The sequence below is a fragment of the Enhydra lutris genome, unplaced genomic scaffold (genome assembly GCF_002288905.1).
Source record: "Enhydra lutris kenyoni isolate GAN:26980312 unplaced genomic scaffold, ASM228890v2 scaffoldscaffold32, whole genome shotgun sequence".
NCBI lineage: Eukaryota > Metazoa > Chordata > Mammalia > Carnivora > Mustelidae > Enhydra > Enhydra lutris.
Window position 1 is genome coordinate 11,553,580 of NW_019154116.1, and position 14,689 is coordinate 11,568,268.

At 49.3% G+C, this 14,689-nt stretch overlaps 1 protein-coding gene across 2 annotated transcripts in view; it reads left to right on the forward strand.

The window, feature by feature from the left end:
• Positions 1-350: 350 nt before the first annotated feature.
• LOC111153393 (trio Rho guanine nucleotide exchange factor) overlaps positions 351-14,689 on the forward strand; it is a 355,850-nt gene continuing 341,511 nt past the window's right edge. For both annotated transcript variants that reach the window (XM_022512390.1, XM_022512391.1), the window contains exon 1: positions 351-507. In XM_022512390.1, coding sequence (XP_022368098.1) covers positions 351-507 — 157 coding nt within the window. The remainder of the gene's footprint in view (positions 508-14,689) is intronic.

Here is a 14,689-nt window from a genome sequence, read left to right on the forward strand (position 1 = left end):
GCCCGTGATCCCGAAGCTCCTGCCGGCCACGGGCCCCCGCCCTTGCGACTGCGTGTCCCGCGCGGCGCGCGCTGCTGCCCGCGCTCCGGCCGGCGCCGCCGAGGCCGTGGCTCCGCGTCCCCGCCCCGCGGCCGGCTCGCGGCTACCGGGCGGAGTCCTCGTCTATGTGGGCGCGCTACCCTGGCCGAGCCGCCGCCGCCGCCGCCCGCTGCCGCCCCGGGGCTCTGCGTCCGCGCGCCGGGCGCGGGCCTGGGCGCTCGGCGCCGCCAGGCCCGGCGCGGAGCGGGCGGCACGCGGCGCTAGGGGCGCGGGGCCCGAGCCGGGCGCGGCCGCGGGCGCCCGCCGCAGCCATGAGCGGCAGCAGCGGCGGCGCCGCCGCCCCCGCCGCGTCCTCCGGCCCCGCGGCCACGGCCAGCGCGGCGGGCTCAGGCTGCGGGGGCGGCGCGGGCGAGGGGGCCGAGGAGGCTGCCAAGGACCTGGCCGACATCGCGGCCTTCTTCCGATCCGGTGAGTGCAGCTGTGGCGCTGCCCGCACTCTCGGCCAAGCCCGCCGCGGAGGCGCGGTCCGGGAGTCCCCGCGCGCCCGGTGCCCGCCCGTCCGTCGGGCCCGGCGCGCTCTGGCCCGGGCTCCTGCACCCCCACGCCCGGTCCCCGGGACCTACACCGGCGTGTCCGCTGCCCGCGCCGCCCCGCGGGTCGTGGCTCGGCCCGGACGCCGCCGACTCGCCCTTCCCTGCGCCCGCCCCTTGTTCCAGGGTGAAATCTAACCGTCTCCCGCCCCCGGCGGCCGCCGCTCTACGGGTTGGGGCGCCGGCTCTTTGTCTCTTTCGCGGGAGAGCCGAGGAATCGGCTGCGGGGACGGTGAGGGCGGAGGCCTCTGCCCGGGACTGGAGTGGCGGGGCTGGACCCGGAAAGCGGCTGTCGTCTGGGCCGGTCTCAGTGGCCGATTTGTGCCCGGCCCTTCCTCGGCCCCATTAGCAGCCGCGTTTCTTTGCTCCGTCCTCTAGCCTGTCACCTCCCCGGCCTCTGTCTACGCTTCTGTGAAACGGGGCAGCCATGGCACCCGCTGCCCAGGGAGTGGGGGGAGGTGAAGCGCGGCCGGCCGGGAGGTGGGTGAGCCATTGTCTCCGGGGGCGGCCCGGGTGGGACATCTGGGAACGCGGTGGCCCAGGGGGACGGCGCGCGGCGAGCCCTCCCGGGGCACTGCCTGGGTGGTTTGGAGGTGGAGGCAGTGCCAGGTGGCCCGGTGTCTCAGTGGCGAGGAGGGGGTGCCCGCCGGAGCGGTGAGCTTGGCTGCTAGCCCGCGGGGAGAAGGCGTGGGGGGCGTGACGGGGCGTCCCCGGGACCCCCGCGGCGGCGCCTCCCCACCCCCTGCCGGGCCCAGATCCCGCGTGAGTCGAGCCCGCGCCCCCGCGCCCCCCCTCTCCTCCCCGCCTAGTCCGGTGTGCTCGCGCGTCCGGGAGGCGGCGGAGGAGCAGGCGGCGGCGGCGGCGGCGGCTTCGGGGGCCCGCAGCCCGGAGCGCATGCCGAGCGGGCCAGCGCGGGGCTGGGAGGATGCAGACTCGGCGCTGGAGAGCGGAGGAGGGCGGGCCAGGTCCGCCGCGGGGCCGGCGCGGGGGGCGGGCGAGCGGAGGGCGTGCGCTGGGCGCTGGTGGCAGCCGGGGGGAGGACAGTGGGGCTGGGACGTCGGGGAGCGGCCTGGGATGGGGCGCGCGCCGGTGGCCGGTGGCTCACGATTTTTCGTGGCCCCCTTCAAATCCGGTAATCCGGGTCACAAGGAGCAGTTTGCTGCGGGAGGGCGATGGTCAGAGGCAGAAGTTAGCCGTGCCAGTAGGTACCTGATGTAGTACCGTCTTTCCCTCGTTTTCTTGATCTTTGCCAAGCGGGGTTATATTTTGAGTCATTTTAGCAGATTGGCTGTGGCTGGGAGTGACATACGCCGGCTCCACAGTGTCAGCTTGGGGTTTATATACTTGGGAGTGCTCCCTCTCCGCGTGAGGTCCTTGCAGAAAGCAACGGTTTTGGAAAACATGAACTCCTTCAAATGAAAGCCTTTTTTTCGGGGGGTGGGGTGGGATAGGCGGTGCAACTGCCCCCATAGAGTAGCCTCATCTTACCTCTTAATAGCAGAACTGGGACGTCTTCCCTTCATGCCTTGAAGCTAAAGTCTAGCCTGTCTTTTCTCTGTCTCTACCACCTGTCACAGAATAATAGATTCTGTGCAGAATTCAGCTCCTCACTGTTAGAACGGCTCCTGTGCCCTGGAGATGGAATTTTTGGTGCTTGTGAGACCAGACTTTCTTACATCTTTATTATGCGCAGTGGAGAATTACTTCTTTCACTCAGAAGAGCCCAAAAGACATCAGGTTGGACTGGATGCCCACAGAAAACTCGCTCTCTGTCAGTGTAGCACTCCCAGGGTTTATCTGAGGCGGTAGGTCCGTTGATGGCCATGCCTGATGGTGCCTGATGGCTATGCCTTGTGCTTGTTTCCATGCCCTGGCTCTTGTTCATGCTCAGTTTTGGGCAAAAGCGGGCAGTGCTCTCACCGGTTTGCTCCTTTCTTCCACTCTCCACAATGATTTGACAAACCATGCTTTTAGTTGTTTCACTTGGAATCAGGAGCCAGAGTGGATTTTCAGTAGCAGCAGTTGCACTGGCCCGTCCCAGGGGTAGTCTGGAACATCTTTTTAAAGTGTTTTTCCCTCCTTTGGGCAGTTCTGAATCCCTGACCTAGATCTTGGCTGCCGCATGTAGGACAGTGGTGTCTAGCAGAGGGTAGAGAGGGACTGTTCGGTTGGATTTGTGGGTGTAAGGTGTGGGGGTGTTTGGAGCGTCAGGACAGTTGAAGCAGGAAGAATATGGGTAGGGTCCTCACCTGGTCGAGGGAGGGGCTTAGGCAGGGGAGCCTCCACCGTGACTTGGATTCAATATAGAGGGCTGAATGGAGAGGCCAAGTCCATCAGTAAAATCTGACAATTCTTTTCTAAGGTGTAGAAACACAGAAGAAGGGTTCTCATTGACTGCAGTGGACAGATTAGGGTGTGAACATTTTCCCAAAAAGAACCTGGCAGCACATTGCCAGCGTGTCCTAGACAAAGCATTTCTATTGGTTGCCTTTCATTTCTCAGCCCTGGAACTCTTTGCTTGGCTACCTTATTTTCTTTCGTTCTTTTTGTTCCTTTCCAGTCCTGCATTAAATTTTAACTTTGTAGTCATGGATTGAAAACTGGTACTCTTGGTTGGATGAAAGAAGTAGAAAGACCTCAGCTTAATAGAACTTTTTAAACAATTAGAGCAGTTCAGGGACAGAATGGCCTGCCGTGTGATTTTTTTCTCTTGCTGGAAGTGTCAAGTAGGGGCGCTGCCACCTGTCAAAGTTGAGTGGGGTGCTGGAGTTCGGACTTTTGCATTTGGAGAGGGGCCAGTGGGAAAGTGGCTCAGGGGCTGTTTCCCTCTCTTAGATTCTGTGGTTCCCTCCGAGCCCCCAGCACTTAATGGTTATTCTCCACTTTTCTTTGGGTAGGGCTTCGGCTTGGTGGCACTCAGCGTCCCCTCGCTCAAGGTCTTAACTCGTATGTTGTCATTCCATCCCCCACTCGGTCCTTGGCACGGGAACCACCTGTCCATTTTGACAGTCCCGATTCTCCTTATTATAAACCTGGCACCAGCAAGCAGGTCAATTAGTGTCAAATCGGATTGAGCAGAAGTAGGTGGTGATGGTGTGTTAAATGGCAGCTGAGATTTTCTGCGTGTTTGTGTGTTTTGAACTTCACTTTTCTCCTCTGCACAGACCTCAGCTCCAGAAAAGATAAAGCAGATTTTAAAAGGGGAAAAAGGGGGGGGGGGGGGGGGAGAATCACAGGTACGCGCTAGTTCAGGTGTTTTGCTTTGTTTTTTGTTTTTCCGGAAAAGGAATCAGGCTTGCCTTGCTTATAGTGGAATGTGGAACTCTGGTAGAGGTGGGGTCAGGGTCAGAAGTCATGTTCCCCCGCTCCCCCCTCCCCAACTCTGCTACTCTTCCTGGAGGCCTCTCATGGCCAGAACTTTGCTTACATTAGTTCTCAACCCCACTGGGACCAATCACTTTTATTGCCAATCTATTTTGGGGCTCTGTTCTTGTGGCAATAAATCATTCTTTCAGAGCTCTCTATTTAACCTTGCAAGAGCGTGTGTGTGGGGGGTGTGCTTACATAAATGCATTATTTTTAACCTGCCTGGCATGTTTTAGGTTGGCATTAGATGAATGTGCAGAGAATAAAGGTTTGTGGTTATTCTGAAGCCTCACGGCCCATCGTGTTCCGTTTCTTTCATTAGTGGATCTTATTCTGGACTCCTGGCTACAGCCTTTGTTTCCAGTGGAATACAGGAAGAGGACGGAGTCTGTTTCTTAGTGACAGAGCAGCGTGCTTGTCTTTCTGTATTTTGATATGATGATTTCCTCACGGATCATTGAGGGAAGCTTTGCTATATATTTATGCTTCTAACACCACATGAGTGGAGAGGCCTTCAGCCGGCCTGCACGTTTGCCATGCTGCGTCTGTGTATTTAGAAGTCTGGCAGCTTTGGTCTTTGTGAGCATGATAATGATGATTGTTTTCCAAATTTGGTCCTTGTTACCCTCAATATTTTGAAAAAGGGAGTTGAAGAAAATGTAATTTGAGAGTGAATGTCAGTTTCTTCTTTTTCTGTGGCAGTGAGGCACAATTTTAGAAGAAAGTAGAGAGATAGTTAAAAATAATCCTGTAAGTGACTTTCAGGAAATCAAAGAGCAGTAAAACAATCATTAAAAGAAACTTTTCATTGAGACCTTGTAAATTGACTTATTGACATGGGATATTGTATTTTTCCCTTTGCAGTTTAACTGTCCAAGATTCAAATGAAGATTTAAATGAAACCATTTAATGATTTAAATGATTTACCAAGATACAAGTGACACGAGTGGTTCTGTTCAAAATGAAGCCTGTGGTTTAAATATGTTCCTCAAATGTATATTAAAAATAAGTGATTAGGGTGGTCTTTTGAGACCTTTTAAATGTTAGGATAAATTTGGGATCTGTTTCTTTTTTTCTAAAAAGATTTTATTTATTTATTTGCCAGAGAGAGAGATCACAAGTAGGCAGAGAGGCAGGCAGAGAGAGGGGGAAGCAGGCTCCCCACTGAGTAGAGAGCCCCACGTGGGCTCCATCCCAGGAGCCTGAGATCATGACCTGAGCTGAAGGCAGTGGCTTAAACCACTGAGCCACCCAGGCGCCCCTGGGATCTGTTTCTAACTGAAGTGCAAGATGTATTTGAAGCTGTCTTAATGTAAATCAGCTGCCTCTGATACTTAAGTTTATTTACTTGATTCCTCTACTGAGAAAATAAAATTTTATCTCACAACCTTGGCAGAATTTCAGAAAAAAGTCAAATTCTTAATCAATAACCACACTTTACTGCCTAGTAAAAATCACTTCTGTTGATAGGGATGAATTGTGTATTACTGTAAAAAGCAGTCTTAACAACCCCCTTCCTCCCTCCTCAGTTTTATAATGAATTGGTTTTTATTTCCTTAAGTGCATGTCTTGACAGATTTTAGTAGTGCCACTGGTAGGAACAGTAGTTCCTCCATGGTCAGTGAAGGCATGGATTTGAGGGAGAATCCCAGGGCGTTCTGGTGGGAGGTGGTGGCTCGCGCTGATGTCCCTTCCCTGTCCTTCCTGTCCCAAGTGTTCAGCTGTGTGGACTTGGTTGCACTGCCGGGGTGACTGTGTTATTTGCCTTGTGGGTGAAGAATGCAGCTTTTATATCTTCTCCTTGCTTCTCAGTCTGGTGGAAGCTGATCACAGGCAGTGACCCGGTGCCCCACAGCCGGAGAGAGGGGTAGGAGAGATTAGAGAGTGAGACGGACTTCTCGCTCACTCTCTCCCATCTTGCCGCGGATTGTGCTGACGAGCTGCTTGGCAGAGCAGTGTGCGAGGAACGGAGCATGGACGGGGAGTCTGCTCAGTGACCCCGGCACTTAGGGATTCTGGCTGAGGCGCTGTTGGGCTGCAGCCACTCTGGGGTTTCCTGTCGCAGTACCTCTTCGCTGAGGGGAACGGACCAAAGAGCGGAAGAGAAGGTAGAGATGGGGACAAGACCTTGCAAGGCTTTGGTTTGCTGCTGCCTTCCCATCTGCCCTCTCTCCACTGTCTCTGGGCGTCCTGGGCCCACGGTGGAGGCCTTTCCTCTTGGGACCTCTGCCTCCTCACGCCCCACCGTTCCCAGCCCCTGCAAGGCCCCGATTTCACTCCATCCCTGCCAGTTAATGACGAGGAAAAGGAGGCATCTGGCTAGAATTTCCCATATCGTCTTCCAACTTTTTGACCTTATTGAGCCTTTCTTGCAGACATTCTTGTTTCTGGGAAATTCTTTCTCTCCTGTTCAGTGGTTGGCAAGTGCTTAAGTACTCCTTTTCACTTCTCATTCACTGGTGGGGACGTTTAGTTTGCTTTCTGACTAGTTGTTACCTGATTTCCTCTTTTTTGTTTCTCTCCATGGGAGGGAGCCCCTCAAAACCCAAGCTATTTAACCACTTGCCGTCTGGGAAAGGTTATAAGACCAGGGTGGGAGAGCAGAGAGTGTGCAGACTTTGCAAGCACGAGAAGGCGTAGATGGTTAAGCTGGAGAAAGGGTGTAGCTTCGGGGGATTTGTCCGGGTGACTCTGTAATATTTGTTGTAATGCCAGATGGACCGTGGAAATAAAGAACTTCGTTTTGGTGATAAATATACTAGACTTTTAGATTACTGACTATTTTAATTAGCCACATGTCTCCACTTGTCTGATTGGTGAGGAATGTGGAGAAATCTGCAGAGCAAATCTTGTATTTTGTAAGCATTACTCTATTTGGGTTTTGTCGTAAATTAATAGCGTTTAGTGGTTATGCTGACAGAGAAAGCTTTAATGAAGATGTTAGTCGAAGTGAAGAATAGATTCCAGGTCTAGGGTACTTTGGGTTAGTGGCGTTCATGTGAGTTAATCAGCCTGTTATGGACAGTGATGAATTGCATTTGGTTTTTCTTTAGGAGGGGTTTTCGCAGCATCCTGCCAGGTCCATAACCCTCCCCTCCTTCCCTGCAGTTCCAGAAAAGAAGTACATGGTATGGGCTCTGTTCTGCTGCTGGGAAGGGCTGGAGGCCCTTTGCGGTCGGATGTGGCTGTTAGCATTCAAACAATGTAGGTGTGAACACATAAACTGGTGCATCCATTCAGTCAGTGCTGAGTAAAGGAAGCCAGTCTCTGCGCACTCATTCCACTTAGGTGACATTCTCAAAAAGAACCATGACAGAGAAAAGATTGGTTGATTGCTGGGAATTAGGGTTCGGGAGGGTGTGGCTATAGAGGGTCAGTATAAGGGGCATTTGGGGGGATTATGGAACTGTTTTGTATTTTGGCTTTGGTGCTGATTGTCTATATTAAACTTCATAGAACCGTACCCCCCCATTAGTGGGGGCGCCTTCAACGGGGCGCCTGGGTGACAGTTGGTAAAGCGACTGCCTTTGGCTCAGGTTGTGATCCTGGAGTGCCAGGATCGAGTCCCTCTGATCCTCCCTCCCTCTCATGCTCGCTCTCTCTCTCTCTCTCTCTCTCTGAAATAAATAAATCTAAAAAACCACACATACACAAACCCCAACAAAAAAACACACCATTCCAAAAAAAAAAAAAAAAAATAACAGCAAACTGGGAGCAAACGTTTATTACAAATCAAAGAATTCTATACATGTAAGAAAAAAGAGCTTCTTCACGTCAGTAAGAGAATCTATAAGGAAAATAGCCAAACAGATAATTCAAAGAAGCACAACAAACAAATATCAGCTCCATCAGTAACCAAGGATATGTGAATAGTTTTAAAACAAAACCAAAATCCAGCATAAGTTATTTCTGTAGGTAAACTAGAACAAAACTGAGTTATTTTGGAAAGGCTTTCTGTTGATTTGAAAGATAACAATAGTCATTCTGACTGCCAGTGGGTGGGACCAAACCCTGTAATTTCTAGGGTAACGTCAGAGATAGTTATGAGAAAATAAAGATCCTTTCCTTGGGTTCTGTAAGAAGGGTTAACTTGAGCAATCCATATGGCATGGAAGTCAAAGTCTGCTGACTTAAGAAAACCCTATCTTTTTTTTTTTTTTTAAAGACTTTATTTATTTGTCAGAGAGACCGAGAGAGCCTAAGTTAGGTGAGAGGCACAGGAAGAAGCAGCCTTCCTGCTGAGCAGGGAGCCAGATGCGGGACTGGATCCCAGGACCCTGGGATCATGACCTGAGCTGAAGGCAGACGCTTAATTAACTGAGCCAGTCAGGCATCCCAAGAAAACCCTCTCTTTAGGTGTGAAGACTCACCATTTTTCTTCAGATTTTCCCACTCTGGTGAGTTTTTGTCGCTGTCCAAATAGAAGAATTGTACATGCAGGGTGGTCTAGACTGTCTCAGCAATCCTGGGCTGAAGGAGTTTCTAGGGCTGAGTTCCATTTGCGGGGAGACCGTAGTGTTCCTGCATTTGTATCTGTGTGAGGTCATTTGCCCTCTGTTCTTGGGCCTTCATGTATGTAATTGACTTTGCAGCTACCGATTTTGCAGTATTGATAGTTAATGAAGGAATTTATTAAGTGTTAGTCCCCACATTGAAGATTCATAACTGCAAAATAAAACTATTCTTAAGAAAAACACAATTCAAGTTTGAAAGTATAATCCTTGAGTACTTTTAGATAAGGTTTCTTGGTGTCCTTTTTTTTTTTTTTCGTGTGTGTAGGTGTAGAGGTCTTGGAAAAGTGACAGAACACCTCTTTGGGATTCTGTGGAAGAGGTGGTCTGATATATACTTGAAATCTGTTTTAAAAGAAGCATGTCCCCTAGTATATATGAAGTGGCATGTATAAACGACATGAATGCTTTAGGGTGCAGTGTTTTATTTATTTTTAAAAAATTTTATTTATTTGGGAGAGGGAGGGAGCGTGAGTGAGGGTAGGGGCAGAGGGAGAGAGAGAAGCAGGCTCTCCACTGAGCCCCTGCTCTATGGGGGCTTGATCCCAGGACCTAGGGTTGTGACCTGAGCTGAAGGCAGATGCTTAACCGACTGAGACGCCCAGGTGCCCCTAGGGCAAAGAGTTTTAATTTTAATTTGCAAATTATGCATATGAAATGTTATAAGAGGTTTTCCATTTTTATTCCTTTTACACCACATCCTTTTCTGACATTGGTCCATACTCTAGGATTCCTTCTTCACTGCCAGTGTTTGGAACACCACCTCTGCAAACCTGTGGGAGGGTACTCCTGGCTCATTGGAATTCTTAAAGTTTTATGTTTTCTTACTTAACATTTACTTTTACTTAATCCGTGTTCTGCATGACAGATGTGCTAGGATCTGCAGGAATAATATGTACATTTTATTAGTTCTTTGATAACTTTATTAGTTTTAGTAAGGGCCCCAAAGTATAGTTCTTCTATTTATTCTGAAGGCACACACAGATATTGGGAAAACAATACTTGACTAGAACGTTCTTATAAATATTTCTGACTAGTGTCACGTAGTGAAATCTCTGAAGTTTAAATTATTTAATATTTTTGGCATCCAAATAACTGGAATAAATTTCTCATTAGCCAAGTGCTAAACATAGAGATGTTTCTTGTTTGTAGGTAGCTTTTTTACCCCCCTTTGAGGTCAAGAAATGATCTCCAGCCCTCGCTGCCCTTTTCAGTACCACAGTGATGGTAGTCGCATGATCGGGACCACTGCTAACTGAAAAGCCAGACTGCACAGAGGCAGAATATATTTCGCACCTTTATTTTGGAGTTATTCCACCTCCATCTAAATTTGTCCTAATATATCTTGGGTTCAGGAGAACGGGTGCTAATTTGCTAGTTTCCAGGCCGTACATTTTCTTCGTGTGACGGTTGAGTTCACATGGCCCCTGACAGGAGAGCAAGCTCGTCATGGCAGTCATGAAGTTTCAGCATTTTGTTAGCTGGCCTGTGTCCTTGTTTCTCTGCCAGTATTTAACTGCGGTCCTCGAGACAGAAACTTTGCAGGATTCCTCGTTAAGCATTTCTCTCCTTTCTCAAGGCCGTGCCTGTGAACCCTGCAGGTTGCTGACCTCCCAGGAGGGAGCAGCCCCTATCCCTGACGGCACCTGTCTCCTGAAGCAAATTGTTGGGACCCTTTGACTGTGAAAGGTCCCAGGATGGAGGCAGGATCACTGTAAATTTTCTCTGAGAACTTCCTTGGGGGCATGAGGCCATTTGCCACGTCTTGGAAGCTAGGGAGATGGCGGACCTGCGGTGGGCCCTGCCTCTTCTGTGCCCTCCTTGCTCTTGCTGTAATGTGAGGCCTTAGCAGCCGCTGTCAGACTGGTGTGAGGGTCCAGGACTCCCAGTTGACAGGGGTCAGAGAGCACCCTGGGAATCCTGCTTCGTAAGAGAGTGAAATAAGTGCATCCAGAAAGCAGTAACTTGCTTGGAAGGTCGGGGATGATATTTAAAATATCATGTTTATTTTTTTCCTTCAAATACTGTTAATGCCAATCCTGTCCTTCAAGAAAACCTGGTAAATTCTGTTAACTGTTCTCTCTCCTGCTGCCAGCACTGACTGACATCTGAATATCTGGTTCTGGATACTGTGCAGGGTGTTTCGTCTACGTTTTCTTGTTTAAAATCATGTCCTCCTGCTCCCCCCCCGCCCCCGCCAAGCCCCTGTGTCCAGCAGGTGGATGCTTCCGGGTGGATGCTTCCCTTTAGGGTGAGGATCTCAGTCTCTGGGAGCTTGGATGACCTGCCCTGGTTTGTGCTGCCTATAAGGGCCTGAGCTGGAATTCACGCCCCGGGCTGCCCGACCGCGAAGCCCCTCATGCCCTTGCCCTCCCTAAAGGAGGGAGAGGGTAGAAAGGACCCTCACCCTGTACGGCTTCCCACAGGATTCTGTGTTATAATTTTCAGATCTCTAAAATTGAATACGGATGCCCTTGTGTGTTGATGATCTAAGCTGTAATTTACAAGTCACACAAGCAAAGTTGAGAGATTCCAGGATATAGCCGGCATTTTTTTTTTCTTTTTTCATGTTGGTCTGGGCCCTATAATTTAGTTTCTATGCCGTTCCTCTTCTCACCTAATTAAAAGTGATGTTCCTTTTTACATAAATAATCGTCGTAACCTAGCTTTTCATTTGAGGCGTGTTAGCTGTGTGAGTTTGACTGGCTGCCACCTGTCTCGGTCGTGGGGGAAGTCCTGATGGAAGTGCTGGTCCTCTATTTCCCGGGCTGCTGTGGACTTGGACTGAAGGGCCGCGTGGGAAATCTGTCGTGGTTGGCAGAGGGAAGTGTGGGAAGGGTGCGGGGAGGCGGCCCGGGGAGGGAGGTTTGTCAGCTGCCTGCTGTGGCTGACACATTATAAAGATTACTGGGGCTTCTTTTCTAACTGAGGAGGGGAACTGGGGTAGGGAGGTGCGGGGGCGGGGGGCAGAAGCTGCTCAGCTGCTCTTTTGGGGACAGTTTTATAAGGCGACTCCTGGGTTCTCCGGTCGCAATCTCGTTGCAGCCTCTTGTTTCTTTGCTGTTATTTGTGGAAATGTGCACGTAGATGATGAAGTGCTGTCGTCCTGGGGAATAGGATTGTTTTCCACAGTCCTCTGCTAGCGAGGGAACTCGGGCATGTGTTTCAGATTCTTCTATCTGTAGGGTGCATTTCACTCTATTTCACTTCATCTGGGCCCCTCAGCGTTGGAGCCTGATCGGACGGGGTGCTCAGTCAGGTTTATCCCCACAGGGAACTCCCAGTGTCATTTCCACACCGGGAACATGTTCTGTTTTTGTGTGTGTCTCAGTAACTCCATGTTTCCTTGGATGTTTAATATAGTTCAGTTGGGAATGATTGAAATGCTGGGGTCTTGAGTGTAGACGTTACATAACCAGAAGGTGTGTTGCTCTTTAAAAATGTACACTTTTTATTTCCTCCTGGTTTGCCCAAAGAGTTTCTACAAGTTTCAAGTTTTTTCATTGTTATTTAATTCTTGTAATTCTTAGTTAGTAGTTCTTGTTTTTTTTTTAAAGATTTTTTTTTTTTTTTTTTGAGAGAGAGCGTGCACTAGTGGGAGGAGGAGCAGAGAGAGGGAGAAGCAGGCTCCCCACTGAGCAGGGAGCCCCACTTGGGACTCCATCCTAGGACCCCAGGATCGTGACTTGAGTTGAAGGCCGAACCTTAACTGACTGAGCCACCCAGATGCCCCAAATTCTTGTTTTTTTTGTTTTTGTTTTTTTTTAAAGATTATTTGAGACAGAAAGAGCATGACCCTGAGCAGGGGGAGCAACAGAGGGAGAGGGAGAAGCAGGCTCCGCACTGAGCAGGGAGCCCCACCCAGACTCCCGCCCACGGCCCTGGCTGAGACCATGACCAACCAAGTCAGACCCTTAACCAACCGAGTTGCCCCTATTTAATTCTTGTTTTTAAGAATATCTAGAGTTAAAAAATAGGATTGGTTTGCTGTTTACTGTGAGATTGTGGGTTACTTTTGACATGTTGCTACAGTTTATCTTTGATTTTTAAACCACAAAGGAGGTACCAAGCTCAAATCCATTATCAACTTAAATTGAGATTCCGCTGTGTTATATTTGGCTATTTAGTTGGTTCCTGTCTTCATTGTTGATTACATTTAAAGTTTGCTGGGTTTATTTGAGGTGGGGAGAGGTAAGTCTGTTTCATTTTTGAACTCCTGTTGGCACTGCAAGAGCTCAGATTCGGACCCCCGACCCCCCCGCCCCTTAGGCATATGTATGCATGTGTTCCCTGCCCTTCTCTGTCTCTCTGTGTGTGTCCATTTTATATGCATATAAAGTTTACATAGTATTTTGTTTCTGTGAAACAATTGAGAGTTCAGTTGCAAAGGTGATGATACCCTTACCTCTACATGTGGTTTGCTAAGCATTTTCTTCTCTAAGAGCAGTGACTGTTCTCCTACGTAATGATCCAAATCAGGAAATTATGTTTGATACAATAGTATTATGTAAATCTACTGACTTTGGTAGAATTTTGCCAATTCTGGAAATGTCCTTTTTGGCAATTAAAAGGTACTGATGGTCTGGCCTTCTATCCAGGACCACAGACAGCGTTTAGTTGTTGTGTCTCCTAAATTTTCTTTAATTTGGAACATTCTCCCAGTCTCTCATTACCTTGGTGTTTCACAGGTTCCAGTGAGTTCTTCAGGTGGCCGTCCCTCAGTGTGGGTTGTAAGGTTCCTCCTGATGAGATCCAGGTCATGCATTTCTGTCAGAAGGTCCCAGAGCACCCTGTCAGGGATGCAGCTGTCAGGGGGCCCACGTGGGTCATTTAGGTGTTGACTACCAGGTTTCTCTACTGGTTTTTCCTTGTAATTAGTGTTTTGTGGGGAGATAATTTGAGACCATGTAAAATTCTGTTCCTTCTCAGACTTTCATTTGCTACTTGTAGCTTCTGTTGATATTTTTGCCAGAATCAGTGATAACATTGTTGGTTGTGAAATGGTGATTTTTCTGACTTCATTATTTCTTCTATGTGACCTGCTTCCTTCTGCCCTACTTACTTATTTATGTAAATATGTCCTCATGGATTTCTGTTTCATTCAGTGGGTTATAATTCTTTGCTGTCATCATTTTGTTGGATGCTCAAATTTTCCAAGATTTGGCCAGTGGGAGTCCTTTCAGACTGGCTCCTTTATCTTTTGTGACTTGTCCCCGCTATTTTCTGAGCACTTAGTTATTTTCTGACACAATAAGATGGTACAGGCTTATGTTTTACTTTTCTTACTGTGGTTGTGCGACCATCCGTTTCTCATTTTAGCAGAGAAATGGTCTTTAGAAACAGTCTGGGCCTCATTGTGTTCATTGCTTCTATAACCTTTCAGTGGACAGAGCTAGGAATGTGTGTACACACACGCGTATGTGTGCACTCACGCATATGCCATGTCACATATGTGCACGCATCACTCTCTTTCTGCTCCCATCTGTCTAAAATAAAAGCCATGAGTTTACACTCATTCCTTGGGTTCCAGGCCACAGCCACAGCACTGCGAGAAGCGAACCTGTATCTTCAAGTTTAAACTGCTCAAATTGACAGTTAGTGGTCAGCTTTGCAGCTCAGAGTTTTGTCCGTTAATCATCCAAAGAAAACAGATGAAGTGACGTGCTGGAACTCCCCAGAGGCACGCTTCAGGGAAGAGCTGCCAGACTCCATCAGCGGCTCACTTTCTGATGATGGTGAAGCACGGGATTGAAAAGTGAGCAGTTGCCGAAAAAGAAAGGGAGATTAATTTCTGATAAGCACAGTTTATGAAGGTGACACCTGTTGTGGGAAAGACAGTTTATCGTCCTCGTCGCAATGTACTAATTGCCAGAACGGAGGCAGAGAGAGGAAAGCGTTGAGAGGTAAAGGATGAATGAGAAGCTGTAAGAGGTGGCGTAGGATGGGGATGGTGGGATCTTGGGAAGCCAGCACATGGGGGAGTAGGGGAAGGGGCAGAGCTCCCAAGTTGGAGTAAGTCATGAGTCATGACTTGGGTGACTGTTGCTTGCTGCCCTTCATTGACTAAATGTTTCTTCCCAGAAACCACCTGCAGTAAATTTAATGTGGCTGCATAGTGCGGGCATCCTGGGAGAGGGTCTGAGTACTCAGTTCTAGATCATGGAACAAGATCTTAGGTTACAG